Source organism: Leptinotarsa decemlineata, unplaced genomic scaffold (genome assembly GCF_025532065.1).
Source record: "Leptinotarsa decemlineata unplaced genomic scaffold, Ldec_3_MD MMD2_P_RNA_scaffold_5, whole genome shotgun sequence".
Classification (NCBI taxonomy): domain Eukaryota; kingdom Metazoa; phylum Arthropoda; class Insecta; order Coleoptera; family Chrysomelidae; genus Leptinotarsa; species Leptinotarsa decemlineata.
Window position 1 is genome coordinate 7661570 of NW_027412532.1, and position 15951 is coordinate 7677520.

The 15951-nt window shown below is 37.2% G+C and overlaps 1 protein-coding gene across 3 annotated transcripts in view; it reads right to left on the bottom strand.

Annotated features, from left to right (window-relative positions):
* shakB (Innexin family member shaking B) overlaps nucleotides 1-15951 on the bottom strand; it is a 90600-nt gene that overhangs the window by 22911 nt on the left and 51738 nt on the right. Inside the window, exon 2 of one of the 3 annotated variants that reach the window (XM_074169442.1) lies at nucleotides 13309-13833. The exons of the other annotated variants lie outside the window; for them this stretch is intronic. Within the exon in view, the coding sequence (XP_074025543.1) occupies nucleotides 13309-13671 (363 nt within the window). The 5' untranslated portion in view covers nucleotides 13672-13833. The remainder of the gene's footprint in view (nucleotides 1-13308; nucleotides 13834-15951) is intronic. 3 annotated transcript variants of the gene reach the window in all.

The following is a 15951-nucleotide window of genomic DNA, read 5'->3' on the forward strand; positions in this document are numbered from 1 at the left end:
ACAATTTTTCGATAAAAATGTGGATCTCTCTCCAACTTTACCAGTGCCCATTCACTAAATGTTAGACGTTGTAGGAGGTCGTGTGACTTCAATTCTTGCACCAGCTGTATCTTATAAGGTTTTACACCCAAATCCTTTCGCAAAATTTTCCACGTAGTGGAGTAACAGAGGCCCAATTGCTGCGAACGGTGGCGAATCGACATTTCACGGTCATCACGAACACTGGCGGATACAGCCGCAATATTTTCTTCGGTCCTCACTCTACGTATGCGGTTTGGTGGTTTAGTGTCCAATAATGTAAACTGGGTTCGAAATTCAGTCACAAGCTTCCGAATAGCTCCCTCAGTAGGCCGACATAACTGCCCATAAATTGGAAGAAAGTGCACGATGCACTTTCTTCACCCAGCATGAATTTTGATAATAAAATTCAATAATTAACAAGCGTCGTTCATTCTAAGTCGATTCATGGTTAAATTATAGACCAAAATGAACAAGTTTGACAATGACACAAGACACGATTCACGCGAGATCTGTCAAACACATTGTTGACAAAAAGATACCAGCAAAAAAAATCAATCATTGCCTGTTTTGTTTATTTATTAATCACACTCTAACAGCAGCGTTAGTTATGCAACTTGCAACTTCCAGAGGGAATCGTTTAATATTCAAGGATAGGCATAATTTCTCCATCGAATACACTTTAAACTCACTCAGATGTCCCAATTTGAAAGAAATGTAAATAACTGGTTACTGAAAACAAACACACACAAGCCAGCTTTCAGCATGTTGCGTTATTTGAAGGTATATTTAAGCTGAAGGAAAATAATACATACAGTTCCAAGACACAAATAGATCAGGTAATTTTATACGTGCGATTTCCTTTCCATGTTCGTAGGGATGAAAAGATGAACATTAGAAGTTATAGGAATTACTTTTTTTAAGGACAGAACACAAACACTAATTAGAACGATTATCTAATGGATTTTTTCACCCCAGGTATTTTCTACATGAGACACATGGCACTAGAGCATATATTTCTGAGGCGGAGGGTACTGAGGAATGATTTCAAGAAATTTATAGACTGCAAACCTTAGTCCTGTCACTCTTGCAATAGCCTTGTCATACATCATTGACCCTTAACATTGCTAACATTTCACACAATGGCGTCTTGAATCAGTTACGCAGAAACTTCAGAAACAATTTTTGAAATGGCGTTTGAGTTTGCCTAAGTATGAAAGAAGCTTTATAGAACACCACATATTGCTGTTATAGAAGTACAAAAATTGAAACTAGGCCTGACACTATCCGCATTGCAACTACTACAGACTATCGACTGACTTGGAATCATAATTTCAAAATAAAATACTATCTAGGACCCATTTCACTTATACCTAGATGAGTACACAAAATGGCGATTTCTTTCTAATTATACGGGGAAAACCAAAAATGCTGTTTTTCGTTTTTTTCGAATGGAATTGTTATTTCAAAGAATATAAAAAAATGGAAAAGGGAAATGTTATTGTACTCAAAGTGTAGTATGACGATGTGATAATGAATATTCGATAAAACGTTTCGTGTCAGCATGGTCACCATCAACTTTTTTTTTAAATACGGACCTGTGCAGATATTCGTGAAGCAATAAATTCACAATCCAAGGGTGTATCACATTTGATATTTTTTAGCGTTTCATTTGAAATAACCACCATCATCAATGACAACAATCAAACAGAAACACAGTTTATCTTATCATGAACTTTTGGGAAAGATGAAACCAATACGGAAAATCAAAGCTCCATGGCAATATATATATTTTTGGTTTTCCCCGTATAACTCGTGAATTTTCTTCGACCATTGTATTGTTTCCGATGACATTTACCTTTTTTTACCATTGAACTTCATATCTTTTACGTTTTAAAATATAGCAATGTTACCACATGATCACATCATCAAATTGAGGAAACTTTCATTTTGTATGACAGTGATCTCCAAGAACTGAAATTAACTATTTCAAATATTAAAAATAAGAAAACATCCGGTATTGATGAAATATCAATCCGTATTATAGAAAGTTTACCTGATGAAACATTATCAATTCTGGTTCACCTGATTAATAAATCTTTCCATATTGGTCTATTTCCTCACCAACTTAAAACCTCTGTAATAATTCCATTATTTAAAGGAGGGGACCCCGAAGTTTCAGCCAACTACCGTCCAATTGCCATCATTCCCACTATTGCGAAAATAATAGAAAAATTAGTGAAGAATAGACTCCTTAACTTTTTAGAAAAACACAAAGTTATAAGTACTGCACAATTTGTACTACATCATTAAGTTTTTGTGAATGAAAATCACGTGTACATCTTAGTGAAGCAAAATTCACGCATGAATAGGTAATACCTGTATGATTTCATACATAGAGCGGGTAGGTATGTTTTCAATACATAATGAGGGATTAGTCATAAATCCAGTTGAAAACTTCAAAATATTCCAATCGAAATATCCAACGTGTAATGACTAGTGGTAATCGTACTGTTGAAAGTACTGAAAAATATATTTCCTGTCACGTCACTGCCCGATGTGTATTTGTTTTAACTGAAGTTACCATAATTATTGGAGCAGGTTACGTAAACACAGTGAAATGACTTTTAAGATTCGATTTACTACCTTCCAATGTTTCGGTACCCACAATATAAACGAATTGATGCCAAAAATATTCGTCACACTACATTTTCTGTTTTATTATAGGATTTCGAAACGTTAATGAGGATTCCTGCTCATTTGTATACTCGCAGCTGAAATGAGTACATCTAAATATGTTGGCAGAAAGAATTTGATTCATGCTTGATATTTTGATTCTTATTTTTAAGACCTTCTTGTTTTTTATATTCAATTAATATTCAGTTTTATACGATCGATAGAGAATTTTGTACCCTATACATTGCTGCTGTTCATTTCTTTATAGATTTCAATATTTCGCCTCTTTTCAGCTAATCACTATTTTCTCATCTGGTTTGGAGTTTACTTCTCATCTGTTTTAGAGAAGACAAGTGTGTATCCACACTTTCCACAGTAATGTCTTTCTTCCATGGCTGCCATGAAGACACCAGCTCCGCATTATTCAGCAGGACAGTCCCACCTCAACCTATGGATTTTACCATTGTTTTCGATTTTATGAATTTCCGATGCAGCTAGCTTGACCTTCTTCTTCTTATGCTTGATTTTCTTTGGGGTGGAGTAGTTCTACTTCTTGCGTTTCTTCGCACATTCCCTCAATCGCAATACAATGTGAAGAGTGGATACGTTTTGTATATTGTAGTCCGACAAAGTACGTCCATCTTCCAATTGTTTACCAGCAAAAATTAAACGTTGTTGATCTGGTGGAATTCCCTCCCTGTCTTGAATGACGTCGTAAAGCGATTTTCGGACATTTTTACTCTACGAAATCAATATGAACCAAAGTGCTCCGTAACAGCCCAAAAAATTAACCAAGCTTTTGGCAATGATCGTGTTAATGAACGATTTTTTCGTCGTTGGTTTGCAAAATTTCGTTCAGGAGATTTTAGCCTCGGAGATGAGCCCAGAAGGGCGTGATCTACAGTAATCCAGGATGAGTATTTGATGATCCTGGTGGAGACTGACACATAATAAACGGTGCGTGGGTGGACGAAAGACTTGGCGTCAGCACCCATTCTATTTTTGATGGTTCAAAACGCATTGGAAAGGTGATAAAGCTCGAAAAAAGTGATTAAGGAAAATGTTATTTGGTTTGCAGTTTTTTTTGACAAAACACAAGCACTACAGGAACATTCTAAAGGCACTATCAGAGCGATGCCTGTGCGAAAGTAGCGATTCACATTGAATTTGAATCGCTGATTTACACATTTTTTCGATGTTCCAGGCTATCAAGGCTGCACGTGATTTTCCGCTTCTCTAATCAGGTGGATGGCTCTTTTCTGGATGAAATTCAGGAACTTCAGGGTATGTTTGGGGGCAGAGCTCTATACATGAGAATGATACTCTAAAGAAGGTCTGATCTGAGCTTTATGAAGCATCAAAAGTTGCTGAGCTGTGTACAGTTTTCTGGTACATAACAGTGTTCCAAGCTTTTGAGAAGCAGCCTTTGCAAATCCAGCGACATGATTGTGACAACTTATCGAAACATAAAGCGGAATTGTCTGACCTGACATTATTATATGCGGTTCGGAGACATTTATCTTCTTGTAGAAAATCGATGACTGGGGTTTTGTGGCATTGAATTGACCCTGGTTACTTTTCCCCCAATTCAAAATCACTTCTAGAACCTTATCAAGATATGCAACCTCCTGCTGCTGGTGAAGATGTGCCTCCGTAGGCGATGTCCTGGAATCCAAATGGAATGACGAGACAAGTATGCTGTCGTCAGCAAAGCAATATATTGGATTCTTGATCGTTGATTTACAATAAAAAGAGGGTTGGATACAATATGGATCCTTGGGAAACACCAGCGTTGATGGTGAAACTACTCGAGAGATATCCATCGAAGGCCACTTGCAGGGAATGTTCTTTCAGGAAGCCAGGAGCCATACAAAAAAATGATCCTACAAGTCATAGCATCGAAGTTTGGCCAGCAAACCCTCATGCCACACACAGTCGAAGTCCTTAGAAATATCAAGCGCAACAGCTCATGATTCTTCATGTTTCTCCATTGTGTTATTCCAAATATAGGTGACATTCTATAGAAGGTCGCCTGTTGATCGTTGTTTCCGAAAGCCATATTGAAGATCGCTCAAGATGTTGAAGCCATCCAAATATTTGGGAATTTGGTGGTTCACGACTTTCTTCATAATTTTTGATATCACTGATAGCAAACCGACTGGGTTATAGTTATTTGGAAGATTTTTCTTGCCCTGTTTGGAAATAGGCCGAACGCCAACAATCTTCCAACAAGAAGGAAAAACTCCTTTCTTGTAAGACAGGCTGAAAAGTCTGCAAAATACTGGTGCGAGTTCATTAGCGCTCTTCTTAAATACGATGACGGCCATTCCATCAGGACCAGACGCCTTGTTTGATATTGAACTGATTCAAAATTCGCCTGACTAGACGCTGGCGAAAAGTAATTTCCGGCATTGTGGATTTTAGTGTGGGAATAGTGGATGGTGCCTTTCCCAAAAAGTTGACTGTGGATGTTGAAAGGTAGAATCCAAGCCTATATATGGTTTAAGTCCCGTTGAGACCAGTGGCGTAACTACAGGGTGGCAAGTTGGCAAAATGCCACGGGCCCCCAGCCGAAAGGGGCCCCCGGTGTTGGTACGAGTATTACTGCGGATGTTAGGGGAATTTCCGCTGTGAGTGCCGTGGACAAGGGTACGATGGAGCTAATACCATGAAAGGCATTTATGGCAGAGTTCAAAAACTCAAAAAAGATATAGAGCCAAATGCGGTTACAAAAACTACTTTATTAAATTCCAAAACAGATGAGAGAAATGAAGCTATCTTGCTGAAGAAGATAGAAAACTACAATATTATTATGTTGTTGGTTTTCCATTGCAAAGTCTTACAAACTATAGATGCGTCTTCTGAAGTAATTCAGTCTAAAGCCATCGATTTTTCAAATGCTGCAAGTCTGTCCAGAACAACTTGAAAAGTATCGACATGAATTTGAAGATTTAAAAACGGAAGCAATTAGTATTGCAGTGAAATGGTCTATATAAACCCTGAATTTCCCAAAACTCATCAGAGAAAAATGAAACGTCATTTTGATGAAATTTGTGAGGATGAACGTCTCCAAGATCCTGGAAGCTTGTTTAAAGTGAACGTATTCTATTGTGTGTTAGACATAATCATTAATCAACTGAAATTGCCTTTCCTTGAAATGAATGAAATTGTTTCCGATTTCAGTGTCTTGTGTCTTGCAACCTGCCACATTGCAAAATTTGAGCGTTACTGATTTATTGGAAAAAGCTTTAGCATTTGTCCATCTATATAAAGAAGATATATCCATCTCGTCTCCCAGGAAATTCTCAGTTTTCGATTCGCTTTTTAGACACGGAATAGAAACTGACTTATTGATAATGAAAAAGCATTTTATATCTTCAAGCTTTCCTGAAGTGTGCACTTCATTTCTATTATTTCTTACCATTCCTGTGACTACGGCGATCGATCATTTTCAAAACTAAAATTGATTAAAACTTATTTGAGAAATTTTATGGGACAAGACAGGTTAAGCAACTTGACTATTGTATCCATCAAAAATTCAATGGCCCAAAATTTGAACCGAAGGAATTTTAATAATTAACATTTTACATCTTGAACATCTTGTGTGCTTACACCAATATGATGAATCAGACTGCCTATATTAAATTGCTATTTTGTTTTTCAAATAATTTTGAATACTTTATGTGCCCATATCAATTAGATGCTGACTGTACTTTAAATTAGGTACTTTTAATTTAAAGTGAATTATTAGAAAATCAAGTACCTAAAGTATAATTATAAAGTTTATATGTACCTATTTGTCATAGTGATTTATTATTGTATAATTACAAGTAAAAGTGTATAAATAAGTTTAAAAAAATATTATAATTGTTGGTTCAGCTTCTTTATATTGGGAGGACGGGGCTCATCCGATAAATTTGCCACGGGCCTCGAACGGTATAGTTACGCCACTGGTTGAGACTTCTATAGTTTCTGGTAAGAAGGCGTCTGGTTGATGGAAAAGCTCTTGATGTTCGAATTGTTGAATTGAAAATTGTGACTGGAAACTCGTATATGCCAAATAAATGAATGACCATTGATTTAAAACATTAACTGGTACATGTGTCTACTTCAGTGCCAAATTCGCAATCACACATTCGGAGTAGAAACAGGGTACGAATAGCATATATGTGAAGACAGTATGGTGTTGCCAGAGTTATCATAAATCACGTAACGTTATGAATTTGAACAGAAACATATTTTTTATATTTTATAAGTTTTTGAGCTTGAAATCAGTAATTATTCACATATTATCCTCTGAATATTCACCCATCTCTGAGGTGTTACCTCCTCTTTTTACCATTGTTTAAAAACTAAAGGGTCATTCATTAGGAGCTTCCTAATTTTGAATTCAAATAAAATGAAGTGATATAATAATATGATAATAATAATAATAATCATAATACGCTCCGGGGGATATTGAATCCGTTGTGGGGAACGAGAAGTGCCGAATTTATTGGAATTATTCGTTCCCCACCCTCAGGCTCATACAAGCTAATAAGCCTGATGTAGTCCTTCTCGACCACCAGAGCAAAACGATATTTGTTATAGAGATTTCAGCTCCTGGCGAGGTGAATATCGTCCGAAAAGAGGAGGAAAAACGAATAAAATATCGAGATTTCCTCTTTGAACTCCGCAGACTCTATCCATACTACTCTGTCAAGATGGTTGTTCTGATCATTGGAGTCCTTGGTGGAATGATGTCTTCTCTACTCTCGAATCTCAAAATCATACCGGTTTGCTGCACTAAGGCAAACCGGTATGTATCGTGGCTTCGGGGGATAGGGCCTGACCAGCGCACACTACGGTGAAAAAAATCGTTTATTATGCATAAAAAATACATTTGTATTTTTGTACCATTGTAGATACTAACAATCGAAAGGTCGTGAACTAATGTCACTTGGAATCTGTACACGTTTTATTTTTATTTTCTTTTTTCATTCCTTTATTTTTATTTTGTTTTCATTTATTCCATTGTTATATTTTTACTTGTAGTTTATTTCACTATTATTTCATTTCAGGCTTATTTTGCTTAATATAATTGTTAATTTCAGCTATTCATTTTTAATTATTCTTTTTTAGTTGTTTCAGGGATTTCAAATCATTTAATATAGTAGACAATGGAAGTCCGAACTAGTGAAATTCAAAAAGAAAAGGGTTAGCCGAAGGCTAAGTATGCTGAATGAGTTAATTCTCAAATTGACCATATGTATGTCAGAATTCCTGCTCAATAAAGTATATAAATAACTAGGTGTTTTAGTTTGAAGCGATTTAAACAAAAAATTTCTATCAAATATTAGACTCTATCTCACATTTAGCTCCTTCAATTTGTTTTTGAGACATATGAATGTCATTATGTGTGAAATATAGCATCATTCGTGGAGTGCATACGAAACGTCCAATTTTTCATGACTCTGGCGCAGAAATCAGGCTGAATTTGACGGATGGCATGGGTTATGTTGGCTTTGAGGAACGCTGTGGTTTGTGGCTTATTCGCATATACCTGCGACGTGACAAAACCTCACATGAAATAGTCTAACGGGGTCAAATCGCACGATCTTGGTGGTCGGTTCATATCACCGCCATGTGAGATGACCATGCGCTCGTGTGAAATATTCAATGTGCGACATGTAGCGCCGTCCTGTCAAAACCACATGTCGTTGGTGTCCAGATCATCCAATTCAAAACAGAAGAAGTTGGTAATTATCGACATATAGCGTAGGCCGTTGGCACTGATGGCCTCGCCAACGACGTTCTCATATAGTACGGTGTTATTAACCTAAAAAAAGGCCTAACCTTGACATCCAAAGTAAAAGTTTTATTCCAACTCCAAATTGTTCTATATAACCCTCTTATTGTTTGGTAAAAAGTTACACCATTTTGGGCGTCGGGTTTGGGGGGGAGGGGGAGAAAGAGTAGGAAATTTAGTAGTTTTTTTAGTTTTTTGGAAATTGGTTGAAAACTAAGCTGTTTAGCACGAAGAGTGTTATATACAAAAATATTCTACATGAAATTTTAAACAAAAAATGTCCTATGCATATTCCCTGTAAAATTTACGGTTCATGAGTTGCAGACGGTGTAAAAATAAAAATGATATAATTTTTAAGGTTTCTTTTTCCAAATAAAGCTATATAGAAATAAGTAAATGATTTAATTAAAGAGTAATAATATACTACAGTATTATAGTCAAAAAGAGGCTAAGAGGCACCATAGAAGGTTGAAAAAGAAGTCGGTGAAAATTAACAACGACATGGTATGTGTAAATCCTAACACTCTCTTACATCGGATGGTGTGTACAGTAAGGAGTGATGAGAGATTAGAGGAAATTTTTCAGTTTGAACTCTGTGCATATCCTCCATCACTGTTTGACGAATCTGGCTTGATGAGGAAGGGGAAAAAATCATCAATGGTGACGGTTTTGGTTTCAGATTCAAAAGAATCATCAAACATCGATGACCCAGTGAAAGTGTCCTATATAATTGACGGAGGCCACCTCCTACATCGTGTTGTCTGGCAACAGCCTGCTACATTTAAACAGATTTGCGAGCAATATAGTGATTACGTATGTACTCATTATGGAAAAGCGACTGTTGTTTTTGATGGTTACGAACGAAGTAACACAAAGGATCAAGAACACCTACGAAGATCACGTTCCAACATTGTGGTCAAAGTAGAAGACTCAATCCATGTCAACATAAATCAAAATGAATTTTTAGCTAGTGCTAAAAACAAGATGGGTCTAATAACCCTCCTTTCATCGCACTTGCAACAATGTGGTTGCACAGTTCTTCAAGCATCGGGTGATGCTGACCTATTAGTAGTCTTAACAGCTATTGATGAAGCGAAGAAAGATGTTCAAACGTGTGTTATTGGTGATGACACGGACCTTCAGGGAATAAACTGAAAATGGTCGTACCTAAAAAAGGAAATCACCAGGAAAAAGTGTACATTATTTCTGACATTCAGCAAGGCATTGGGGATATGAAAGATGTACTTCTGGTTACATACGCCTTCACAGGATGTGACACTCTGTCTGCTGTCTATAAGAAGGGAAAAATTGCACCTTATAGGAAAGTTCAAGCCAACAACGTTCTTCGTGAAAAACTTCTGGTCTTCAACAACCCCAAAGCCGCCCCAGTGCAGTGGCTGATGCAGGAAATTACTTCCTACTTGCAATGTTTGGAGCCAAGAACACTGAAGATCTAGATTGTCTCCGCTACCAGTCCTACTTGAAAGCGATTGCAAAGCAGCCTATACATGCATTACTGAAGTTGGATGCACTACCCCCCACTTCAGGAGCGTCCAGACAGCATTCATTTAGGACCTACCACCAGGTACAATAGTGGCTGAATGAAGATAAGGATCCACTCGAGTGGGGTTGGAAGAAGATTGGCGACCACCTGACACCAATTACAACAGCACGTCCTGCAGCCCCCCAGGAATTACTGTCCCTTATAATGTGTACTTGCAAAGATGAATGCGTTCGTAATTGTGAATGCAGAAGGAGGGGTCTAAACTGCACTAGCATATGCAGCAATTGCTCAGGCCAAGCATGTGATAACATGGACAATAATAACAGCTTAGACGACGAACTAGAGGAGGAGGATAATGTGCTGGAGGATGAGTGAAGTTAATAAAGACATTGAACATTCCAAATTTGAAAGATATTTATGCTTAAGAAGTGAATTTATGTTGCAATGTTCGTAGAAAGTTCAGGGTGGGTTTCTCCGTACCACAGGTTTATATGGCCTAGGCCTGTGGAAGCCTCTTTTCCCTTAAAAAAGAGTGCCCCTTGATAAGGTGGTGAAGTTGTCGTTCCTTCAAGGGCTTATCACTAACATACCACCGGCCACTGAAATAGCAACATTCTTTTACGAAGCTTATTTTTTAAAAAAATTATCAAAATTACGAAAATGTTAACATTTACACCGTCTGTAACTCTTGAACCGTACAATTTAGAGTGATTATGAAAAGGACCATTCTTATTTAAAATTTAACGTAGAACATTTTTGTATATAACAATGTTTAGGATAAACCGCTTAGTTTTTGAAATATTTACGAAAAACTAAAAAAACTAGTGATTTTTCAAATTCCCCCCCCCCCCTCACCCCCAAACCCGACGCTCAAAATGGTGTAACTTTTTACCATAGAATAAGGGGACTATGTAGAGCAATTTGGTGTTGGAGGAAAACTTTTACTTTGGATGTTGAGGTTTAGGTCTAATTACACCGTACTAATAGAAATATGGACAGATTACGCCACCAGCCCTAAATCCACACCAAAAAGTGACTTTTCTGGGATGCGTTAGGCGCTCTTGGATCTCATGTGGATTGGTATCGTCCCAAATTTAACAGTTTTGTTTGTTAACGTTTCCATGTCGAAAAGTAATTTCCGGCATTGTGGATTCTAGTGTGGGGATAGTCGATGGTTACTTCGAAAGTTACAACTTCTTTTCTCAGGGTTAATATGGATTTCGCAAAAATCGTTCTACTGCTCTAGCTGACTTTGATGTCGTTGGAACTATTGTTGAAGGATTCGAGAAGGGTGTGCACATTGCCATAACGCTTTTTGATTGGTCTTGAGCTTCTGATTGTGTGTCACACAGTATACTTCTTGAAAAATTGTATTATTATGGAGTGAGAGGGGTATATCTCTGTCATTCATCGAATCATACTTTTCAAATAGGTATCAGGTAGTTTCGTGTAATGATGTTACGTCAAATTCCGAACATGTTGAGCACGGTGTTCCACAAGGTTCAATCCTTGGGCCCCTGCTCTTTGTTATTTATGTTAATGACATGAGTAATTTCATGTCTCCCTATAAGTCCATTCTCTATGCAGATGTCACAACTTTAATATATAGCGATCAATCATCATCTAACATTCCACAAGGGATGGAAGAAGTTGAAAATCAAGCCAATACCTGGTTTCTAGCAAATAAATTGGAGTTGAATAGTGACAAAACTCAAAATCTTGAGTTCACACTGTAGGTTCAGCTGAAAGAAGTGTAAAATTACTTGGCATTACTCTCGACAGTACTTTATCTTGGCATCAACATACAGATCTTCTCGCAAATAAACTTTTTAGTGCAATATATGTCCTTCGTCAACTGCAAAATACCACAAGCGGTGAGATTATAAAAATGACGTATTCTGCATTATTTCACTCACACATCAGCTACGGTGTTGTTCTTTGAGGGAACTCTCCTGCTTCGATGAGAATTTTCAAACTAAAGAAAAAACTGTAAGAACACTGGCAAGTACAGGTTTCCGGTAGCAGTGTAGACCATTATTCAAAAATTGCGGATCATGCCGTTGCCAACATTATATATTTATCATACTCTACTGGAAATCGGAAAAAATGCTCAGTTGCTAGAGGAACAGTCTGACATACACCAACACTTTACGAGAAATGCGGAGAAGGTATTGTTTGACCAGATCAAAAATGAATTCTGTTGATTACCATCTTTTCAACTCTTTGCCAAATAACTTTAGAGAACTTATCACCAAATTCAAAAGAGCCATCAAGGAAATGCTACTCAACCAATGTTTTTACTCAGTCTCGAAATACTACGATCATTTTAGGACAGTTCAGAACCCATTCAGCGAACACACGTCGTTTTATATTGCCGTTTACCTTCAGTTCTAGGGTCAGTTGAATTTTGTATGTGTGCAGGCCTAAATCACGACGCAAAGATAGCCAAGTTGTGGTCTGCGGAAAGACGAGTTCTTGTGAGCAACGCGAAACCGACTGCCTCATATTCTCGTGCATACTCTCACAGACAGCGGCGATGTTTTGATAATAATAATAATAAAATATTCTTCAGATCACATAGTTAGGTAAATAAATGGATTATGCTAAGTTTTAAAAACAATTTTTCCGCATAAACCAGAACGAAAATGAATAACAATTTTCTAGCCATAGAAACACCAGGATATAAATAGAATAACGATGAGATTGGGACCTTTGGTGTGAAAGTTGAATAACTTTTTTCGAGATCAATTGCCCTAACACCAAACTGATATTTTTGCACTCGACGCGCGTTTCGCCAACAAAGTTAGCATCCTCAGGAGAAGTGCAAAAATATCAGTTTGGTGTTAGGGTAATTGATCTCGAAAAAAGTTATAAATAGAACTCAAATATAATTAGGGAAATATTCTAAAAAAAAATCTTGTTTCATTGCTTCGACAGATCTTGCGTTTCCCCGACGTACGGGTGTTGGTCGATCGATTACTGAATGAGCGGACTCAAATTCATCCACTACATTGCGAATAGTCCTTTCGGTAGGACGATTATGGTGACTATAAAATGGGCGAAGCGCGCGGTACGTTGCCCGAACGGAACACCAATTTTGATAAAACAATTTTTTTATTCACACATGTTGTTGAATGCTATATCCGTCCGTGATGATTTGGCAAAATATACTGAATAAATGACATAATTTTGACTGACGTAGCTCCAACAAGATGGCCGTTATCGATTGTCTCAAGTTTGGAAGCTTTTGCTGGAAAACCTTAAAGGTACATAATTTCAATGGGAGTAATTGTGCTAAATAGGTAAATATATAAGTACTCACTTGGAAAAATAAGCAAAAACACACCCACTGGTAATACCGATACACCTTTCTCTCCTTGTCGTTGTAGGAGGTTTTAACACCCGGACTACCTGGCAAGTGCATCCTGGCGTACGGTTCTTGTTTGTTCGTGAAAACGGTGAACGTCGAATGTATCCAACAGAAAGTGTTAAACACGTCCTCGGGGATGTCTTTCGTGTGAATACAGTCGATGGGGTTTCCAACGTATTGCCTCGTGGTCACTATCAGGCTGCAACCGATTAGAATGGACACCGTGATGGAGTAGTGGAGACGAAAAACTGGCGAATCGATGTGGATGTGGCTGACTCTGACGAGTGACTTGAGACCGCGGAAGATATCCAACATTTTATGTTGATCAGTTGCCAGTTGAAGCGGGCAACTTGGTCATAGTTCTCCTGGGAGTTTCAGGTCATAATTCGGGGTGTGTTTTTTCTTTATTCTCGCTGAAGATTCGTCCGGAACGAAGCGGAGGTTCTTCCATCGTTTCGTTAAGGCATGGCTGGCTTCCTGTAGACAGAAATTGTACTGAATCTGAGGGTTGTCTTTGCTTTGATGGTGCAAGCAATACAAGCAAGGTAAGCAAAAATTTGCTCTGGAATGAACATGCAAATATTGAACTCGACTATTAGTACAATTTTTCAAAAAGAAACGATTGTTGACATAGGTCTGCAAGCTTATGCAGATGACATTCACATCATGGGCAAGGATGACGTTGCCGTTGACATAACGGCAAGGATTACACTTGGAAAGGTAGCCTGTCTAAATTGTTGGATGATTTTTACGGTTAGTGCCAGAGGAAGTGGATGTCTCCAATCCTTAGTAGAACTCTTCTTCAGTAGTAAGGTTATTCCATTCGCAATGGAAATAAATAACTGCGTATTGTCCTCGATTGAAAATATCATTTGAAAGAAGTTCTACACGAAGCCAGACTGTGGACATGTCAAAAGATCTACGTAACAACGTTCTATGAGTTTCTTCAGAAAAATGCATTGTTAAATCTTTCAGTTCTGGCGTTTGGCAGATAAGAACCACTTTTCTACCACTCCGATTGAATTGAGTACCCCCTAAGTAGAACCAATTTTCGGTACAAGTGGCACCTACGGCCTGCCGTAGAAATATCTGGCGATGACCAAGAAAAATTTACGCTGACTGACCACTGTCAATTTAGGAAACACCTGCATAATATAGGGCTAGTGGACACACATCTATGCAGGATGTGTGAACAGGAAGATGAGACTGACAGGCATGTCCTATGCGAGTGCCCGGAGTTATCGTCAATAAGAGTGTGTCAATAAGATGTCTCACAGTGACCTGGAAAGTACAGGATGGATGATGGCCTATGATGACAACTCCTTGGAAGGATGTACAATGTGTCAGATGTGGCCTAAGTGCTGTGGGTAGGGGAAGAGCAGAACCCAAATCCAAATTTTATGAACGTCGATGCTGTTTGGCAAAATTATCCGGGAAGAAAGCCACGGACTGGACTGAATATAGCTGAGTAACTTCCAAGCTTTTTGCAGAGTTATTTTCATGAAGAATTGTAATTCGTGACAGTTTTTAGGTTCAATTTTGGCTTGGATATCTCATGTATATCGTAGATACTTTTGTTCAGATTACATCCTTCTCAAAATTTAATCCAGAATAAAAGTAAGTAATCAATAGCGTTTTTTCAAAAATACTTCTCACGATCTGTTTGATAATTATGTATGGAAAAAAAGAGTGGAAATTTGAAGCAAAGTATTTTAGAATTGCCAAATACAACTGCTTGAGATTAATAAATTTTGAGATAGTACTGTTGAATTGAGTGTAACAGACTATAGTTAATGGAAAATGTAGCTCATTAGAGGAGGCCGAAGAGATATCAATTCGAAAATGTGTAAATACCATTTCGAAAAAAGTTGAGAAACAGTCTGGAGCCCGTTTTGATATGATTTTGATATGAAAATGATGAACTGTAACAATTATATTATTTTGTCGTTAAATCTGCTCCTAAATTATGAAAATAGTAAAATTACAGTTAGTAAAGCGTTATCAACTCAGAACATTCATTTTCTGACCGAAAAAAAGCAGTTGAAAAATCAGAACCCATTTATGTTGTATGTTACAATACCATGGTATTTTATTAATATTTCAAATACTCTCGAAAATATTTATACATGACAATTCGCAGTTTTAAAAAAGATTTAGTGGAATCAACAGAGTTCACATTTTGTTAAAAATATTGACTTTTGTGGTACTGTTGATAATATTATATTTGGCTAAAAATAGTTCGAATGTATTTTCGGATGAAGGATAGTATAAATACGTGTCATAACTATGATATAATGATATAATGGAGCTGTTACGAACATCGATTCACGGTTGTTATAAAAATTGATTCACAGTATTTGTGTGAATGTAAACATGGTAGTTTTATAGTTTTAGGACATATTTTATTATAGAAATGAGAAGCAAGTGATTCACATGTTCATGACCTTTTTATTAGTCAGTCTACATTCAGAAATTGAACCTAAATTCAGAAAAGTAATGTTTTGAGCTTGTAATCAGTAATTATCCATCTATTATTCACCCATATCTGAGGTGTTACCTCATCTTTTTACCATTCTTTAAAAACTGAAGGGTCAT